This window comes from Symsagittifera roscoffensis, chromosome 4 (assembly GCF_963678635.1).
Source record: "Symsagittifera roscoffensis chromosome 4, txSymRosc1.1, whole genome shotgun sequence".
Lineage (NCBI taxonomy): Eukaryota > Metazoa > Xenacoelomorpha > Acoela > Convolutidae > Symsagittifera > Symsagittifera roscoffensis.
Window position 1 is genome coordinate 34,655,554 of NC_087065.1, and position 7,023 is coordinate 34,662,576.

The 7,023-nt window shown below is 36.8% G+C and overlaps 1 protein-coding gene across 1 annotated transcript; it reads right to left on the reverse strand.

Moving 5' to 3' along the window:
- Nucleotides 1-1,312: 1,312 nt before the first annotated feature.
- LOC134844857 (alpha/beta hydrolase domain-containing protein 17A-like) lies at nt 1,313-4,169 on the reverse strand. Its single transcript, XM_063861673.1, has 3 exons — nt 3,775-4,169; nt 2,268-2,427; nt 1,313-1,796 (listed from the first exon to the last, which is right to left on the reverse strand). The coding sequence occupies exons 1-3, from the start codon at nt 4,040-4,042 to the stop codon at nt 1,313-1,315; spliced, it is 912 nt and encodes a 303-aa protein (XP_063717743.1). The 5' UTR covers nt 4,043-4,169.
- Between the last annotated feature and the right edge of the window lie 2,854 nt (nt 4,170-7,023).

The window sequence follows — 7,023 nt, forward strand, 5'->3', positions numbered from 1 at the left end:
CTCTATAGCCGGCCTAACCCACCGCGCTACATCCACGCTTTGTGACCATACTCCTATTTTTAATAAGAGCTACTCAAGGGTGAGTAACGCTTCAAAATAACTGAACTAAAACAAAAAGCTTTTGTGAAAACAACTAACTAAAATCATAATTAAAAAATATTAAACTAATAAAAGTTTTATAAAATGTAAATTACATTATGCAATACATAGATCAGAATACAACACCAAGGACGAACATCCAAAGACAAAACGACCCTACTACACTCGAGAAAGAATGGCCAACTACAATCAATATGCCGCCCACAATCACAACTCAAAGGATTTAGAGTACGACTTGACTTCGCAGAAAAGGACTTCATTGAACTAGACCAATGACCACCTCGATGTTCAAGTATACGTACAGATCCGAGTAACCAGGCATCCCCTCCACGCACAATCTCCACGCCATTCCCAGACAAGGTCAAACACAAAGAAGTTCTCACCAATGAAACAGAAAAACCTGACATAGCCAACCATTCTGAAATCAGATTTGAGTTTGTTGCGAAAACCCAGTCGTTGTCTTGAGAAGACACAACGATTGAATCTGGGACTTCTCTAATAAGAAAACCCAGAAGAAATAAGATGTTCGCCAAATACCAACGTCCATCATCCATCTTTTGAATTGCAGAAAGACTATTCTAAAAAACTCTGTAAAACCCGGATGGGTGGAACCTGATCTAAACTACATTTTATGATTGGATAAATTAGATATTTTACCAATGTAAAGTATTTAATATTAACCAATCATGATCCATCTAACTAACAATCCACTTATTTGTAAGTGCTGAAATTACTTGTAATTTCAGCACCAGAGAGATTTGAATTTAACTTAGAAATTAGTTGAACTCTCCCGAGTACTTCAGCAGCCGCAATAAACCAGTATACCCTAGATCTATTGAGCCTAGCAGAGACTAGTTAAACAACCTGAGACTAGACAGTATAAGAGTAAGATTAGGATCGGTATTAGACTAAGAAGTTGCACGAATCTATCCGGCCGAAAATAAGATAGCGTGACGAGCAGACGGTGTACCCTATCCGAAATTACTCTATGAGTTATACCCATCGGTCCTAACTCAGAATGGAGATAAAATGTACGACGAAATATCCTTTTTTCTAAGAACATTCTTGCGCTCAAATGCCTTCTTAAAGCACTCGAATTCCTATCTTAACTTTTTGAAATAGTTTTGGACCCACCAACTAATGGAATCGGTATGCTATAAAAACAATGCCAAATATCTTTATTACATTTCATTTTTAATTGATTTATTAAATATCATGCAATTGATGTCACATAATTCTTTGAATACTTGTCATTATCTACAGCAAGAGGATCTGTTCTTTTTTGTTCTCGTTTCTTTGACAATGAGCTAGGCTGTCGGGTGTAGCAAGTTTCTGGTGAAGCAAGTGTTTCTGGTGATTTATCATCGCCTTGAGCAGCATCTTTGGGCTTTTCTTTCATCTTCAGCAATGCAGCCCTTGGCTCTTCGAACTCGGTCTTTTTCATCTTTCCGTATAGCTCGGGGTATATTTCCTCGACGAAAGTCATGAGTCGCAACCATACTTCAGAGAACTCGTAGATGTTGTTGTGGTCTGCTCCTGAGATCCAGGCGGGAGTGGCGGGGTTCTGGAGGAGCTTGAACAGTTCGAAAGAGTGTCCGATTTGGATGAGTTGGTCGTCCTTCCCGTGGATCAAGAGAGTCTTCGGCTTAACCTCTTTCAATGAAACCTCTTCTATTCGAGTGTAATTTCTCAAGGTTCTAGATTAACATGCTTTTATGGCTCTTTTTCAACACCACCCCCCTCCCACACTTGAATTTCATCTTTGAGAAATTAAATTAGCGTTATATGAAAGTACTTACTAATTTGTTAACCACTAACATCACGCATTCAACCGTTAAAACGCGTAAATAACTATGAAGAAAGGAAAACTTGAAGACTGGAGGGGAGTGAAAAAGAGCGGCTTTTCCTCAGTATACGTTTATTTGAAAGTCCAGCTGAATTTGAAATTGAAAAAATATTTAAATGTAACTTACCTAATGCATTTAGGAAATTCAATAATAAAATTTACATAAGTGTTACACGTAAGCATGCTAAAAAGGGAGTTTTATCGCCTCTGAGCTTTGTTAACCAAAAAGTATAAAATTCGGTCAATGGCTCAACATCGAACTATTGAAAAATCATGATTTTAAAATTATTCTTGCCAACACACGCTATTCACGATTTTATACTTAGTAGCTGAGATTCCTTGTATGGTGTTTGCGTTGAGGAGGAAGTCGCAGCACTGACACCTTCTCTGAGGGCAGACTATCCGAGCGAGGGAGGAGAAGGCACTGATCAACACCACCCCTCCCACGTCATCACGCACGGAGCCGAGGTGGATAGTTGGGGCTGCACTTATATACAGGTCAAAAGATAGATAAGCACACGGAAAGGGGGCGTTTTTGATTTATTGAAACTTTCTTTTTTATAGAATGTTTATTCACTTTTCTAAAGTTTCTGGAAATTGACAATAAGAGTGGTGCATAAATAGTATTTGGAAAATCACTTCAAAATGTGTGAAACATTGAGTTGGTCCACAAAACATTATTTTCAAAGAACAATTTATTTTAAGTTATAGTAGATCGAAAAATTGCTTTGAAATCGTTAAAGATCACTCAAAGTAGTTCTGTGCTTTCTGCCATAGACATCTTCCAATGTAGGTTTAAAAAGTCAAATACACTAGTGGACAAAATTTAGCCGAAATTCAGGTTTTTACTCTCTAAAATGCCTGTTTTCAATGCTATTTTGAACAACATTTACTTCGTTTTTCAGCTAAATTTTTTACATAAATCATGAGCTACCATCGATGTAAATATCAATATTTGATTTCAAAGACTTCAGAATGTAATCCGGGTCTGAAAATGCCAGATTTCCTCATTTGCACTAAGTTTCGCATCGTCAGTGAATTCTTTCATGAATAAACTGAAAAAATTGTTCATGCGACGTGAAACATTTTCAGCGAGAAAATGAAAAAAAAACAGTGTGAAAACTTTACTAAACTCAGACGTTTCTTAGGCTCTTTTACAGTTCCCCCCCTTTCAAATTCAATTTTGAAAAGCTTGATTAACGTTGTCATAATGCAATGATATTTGGCGTGGTGAACAAATCGACAACTGTGAACAGATTTGTTCTTCATACTTTACAGCGTAACATCGCGCATTTAGCCGTAATAACACGTAAAACAAACATAAAACTCGGTATTTTGAAAAGAGGGGGGAACTGGAAAAGAGCCGTTTCTTACTTTCACGCGAAGTAAGAAAAATCTAGTACAGATGAGGAAGTCTGGCTTTTTCAGACCCGGACTACATTGTTAAAACAAATATTTATACTTTCATAGATGGTAGCTCTGATGATTTAATCATGGTCTATGTAAAAACTTTGCTGAAAAGTGTGAAAAACGAAGTAAATGTTGCCCAAAATGGACATTGAATATAAGCATTTTAGACAGAAAAAATGATTTTGCGCTTTATTTTGTCCAATAGTGTAAGATACCCAAAAGCCTCGCCTCATTTTGTGTATTTCAGTTCTCTTTATTTACTTGAAACTGTGATGACCAAAAGCCCAATTTTTCGAATGGAAATCACTTGATTTGGAAAAAATTTATAAGACCTTCTTTTTTCAAAGTTTTCGGTGTAAGGAATGATAAAACCTTGCTTTGTTGTACTTATTTTTTGTCTTCTATCTTTTTTCCTGTGCCAAGACTCTGTCCGACTAGAATGACCTGACTGGGCTGGAGACTGTACTTGTTGAGTAGCATGTGGAATACTGCCTCCACATCCGAGTATGCGTTCTTCTCGGAGGGGATGCCACTGCTGATGCCATAGCCAGAGTAGTCATAGATGGCCACATTGCAACTCAACAGGGTTGATAATGCGAACGCTACTTGACAGCTGTAAATATGATAGACGAGCATATGGAGAAAGGAGTTAGCTGATGATTTTTCACAAGGCAGATACGATACCATGCGTTAACGGGATAGAACGTCGAACCCCCTCTGATGAAACTGATATGAAACTTGTTGTTGAATTTCAAGACTTTTCTTTTAAGAATGCAGGCAATTCAGGCCTCTGCATCTGCTGGCTCTTTTCCAGCTCCCCCTTTCAAAATACCGAGTTTTATGTTTGTTTTACGTGTTATTACGGCTAAAAGCGTGATGTTACGCTGTAAAGTATGAAGAACAAGTCTGTTCAGAATTGTCGATGTGTTCACCACGCCGAATTTCATTGCATTATGACAACGTTAAATAGACTTTTCAAAACTGAAATTCAAAGGGGGGAAACTGGAAAAGAGCCGAACTTTTTTATTTCGGAAAACATTATGCAACTGTTTGAGCTTCGAGCAACGTCAATACGGCTCTTTTTCCTCCCCCCCCCCACCTGCAAATTTTTACATGTAAATTTGTTAACTACATTGTCCGATTGCTATGAAAATTTACATACAGACTAATAAGGCTACGACAAACATATTTGGTCTTCATACTCAACCTCGTAAAACCACTCGTTACACTAAAAAATTGAAGGTCGTGTGAGGTTGGGGGGGGGGGGGGGGGGGGGAGGAAAAAAAGCCGTCAATACTATCGTAAGTTATTATTGCCTAGGGTTGAACATCAAAAATATTTTTTAATAAATTGAACAAAAAAATAATTACAAACCATATTTTGGGGAAAAAAATTGATGAAACTTTCCAGTTTCAAATTACAAAATAAATTTGTTCATATGGCAAATTTGCATGCAAAAAATTATGTAACATCTTGGTCAATTGTTCACTCTGACACGTTTTATTCGTGTCTGTACAAAACAGTCCCATACAAAACAGTCCAATACAAAACAGTCCGGAAAAGTATGAAAATGAACGAAAAAACAGTCCGATACAAAACAGTCCGAAAAACAGTCCCAATTAATAATTGTTGTAACAAGCCGGCAGGCCGAGAATTGTCCTTTGTTCAACAAGCATAAAGAACAAAATAGTGACCGCCGCAGTCGCGCCAACGTGTTGCGAGCTTGCCAACAGAGATAAAGACTTAATACGAAATTTAGAGCCGGTTATCGCCGCAAAGCGGCTACGCGCGCGTAGCGCGCCCACTGGCGACCTTAAACCGGACTGTTTTGTATTGGACTGTTTTTTTCCTCCATTACATGCTTTTTGGGTCTATTTTGTATTGGACTGTTTTGTATGGGACTGTTTTGTATATGCACCGTTTTATTAAAGTTTAGAACATCAAAAGCTATTTTAAATTGACTTCCGAATATATTTGTTTTAATTAGTTAAAATTGTATAAACCATTTGTTTTGCCATATGTACTTTGTTACGCCTTGTAAGATCGGGAGGAAGGAAAAAGAGCCAAATTGTTAAAACAACTCCTACAAAATCCTCAAAATTTTTGGATAAATTGAATGCTTTTTCACTCCAACCCCGCGTTTCAATTTTTTTTCATGATTTGTTTTACGTGTTATTATGGCTAAACCGGTGATGCAAGGTATTATCTATTAAAAGTTTGAGAAAATTAGGTTCACTTTTGTTAGTTTTTCATCAAGCCAAGTTTTCTTGCATTGCGACAACGTTAAAATAAATTTCCAACATTGAGCCAAGTTGAGAAATTGAATCACAAATAACCGACGGCTCTATTTCCTTTTTTACCCTAACTCCCACGACCATCAATTTTATGGTGCAATGAGTAATTGGCTCTTTTTCCTCCCCCCCCCCCCCCACTTCACACGAGCTTCAATTTTTTAGTGTAACGAGTGGTTTTACGAGGTTGAGTATGAAGACCAAATATGTTTGTCGTGGCTTTATTAGTCTGTATGTAAATTTTCATAACAATCCGAATGTGGTCAACAAATTTAATTTAAAAATTTGCAAGTGGGGGGAGAAGGAAAAAGAGCCGAGTGGTTTTACAAGGTTAAATATGAAGACCAAACGTGTTTGGCACATCCTAATTAGTCCGCATGTCAATTTTCATAATGATTGGACAATGTGAACAGAAACTTTACTAGTAAAAAATTGCAGGTGGGGGGAAAAGGAAAAAGAGCCCAACCGACATTTAACGCTGTCAAATCACGAAGCTACTTTTTCGGTTGCTCTTAAAGCGTTTAACTTCCGACATTTAACAGTGTCAAATCACGAAGCTATTTTGTCAATTTGGCTCTTTTCCAGTTCCCCCCCTTTGTTAAATTACAAAAAGAGATGTTCAAAAATTGTTCACACGGCAATTTTCATGTTAGAAATGTTGTGAAAATTTGTTCAGCTGTTCACGCTGACACGTTTTAATGCAGTTCATAACATTAAAAATTATTTTAAAAAGACTTTCATGTAATGAATTTCAGAAAAAATGAAAGGGGGGGGGGAACTGGAAAAGAGCCGTCAATTTTTTTTATAACGCTTCAATAAAAAATTGCTAAGTGCTCTAATACTGCGCAAAAAAAACAATTGAACTTAAATAAATTTTCAAGAAAAGTTCCCAATTGTGTTTCAAGTTTTATTGTTTTAATTGGTTTTTGGTGCTTTTCCAGCCCTGATTTTCTGTTTTTTGATGTTCGATGATGAACAAAATATTTATACTGACATTTGACGTTCTTAACTACAATAAAAAATGTCAAAGTGAACAGTTGAACAGCTCACAGAGTTGCTTACGCGTAAATTACCGCATTCACAGTTCTTAGACAACTTTATTTAGTAATTTTACGAGGGTATTGGAAACTGGAGAAGAACTTTTTTCCAGTTTCCCAACCAATTCATGCAATTAAAAAACATGATTGCTTGAAAATTGGGCTTTTTTCCGGGTTCCAGTCCCTTCATAATATTATGATATTAAATTTTTCAAAAGTTGTTCGCACGGCCATTTGTGTTTAAGAAATGCTGTAAAACTTTGTTCAATTGTTCACGCGGACATCTTTTTAAAGCATCAAATTAAAACATCAAAAGTCAGTTCAAATCAGCTTCCGTATT

Bases quoted from the DNA above. Each gene is read 5' to 3' on its own strand.
- LOC134844857 (XM_063861673.1), bottom strand. From the start codon at position 4,042: ATGGTATCGTATCTGCCTTGTGAAAAATCATCAGCTAACTCCTTTCTC. The intron at 2,428-3,774 runs GCACAGGAAAAA...ATATAAGTGCAG, and splicing joins TCTAGTCGGACAGAGTCTTG to CCCCAACTATCCACCTCGGC. The intron at 1,797-2,267 runs GTATAAAATCGT...ATGTTAATCTAG, and splicing joins CAAGGAATCTCAGCTACTAA to AACCTTGAGAAATTACACTC.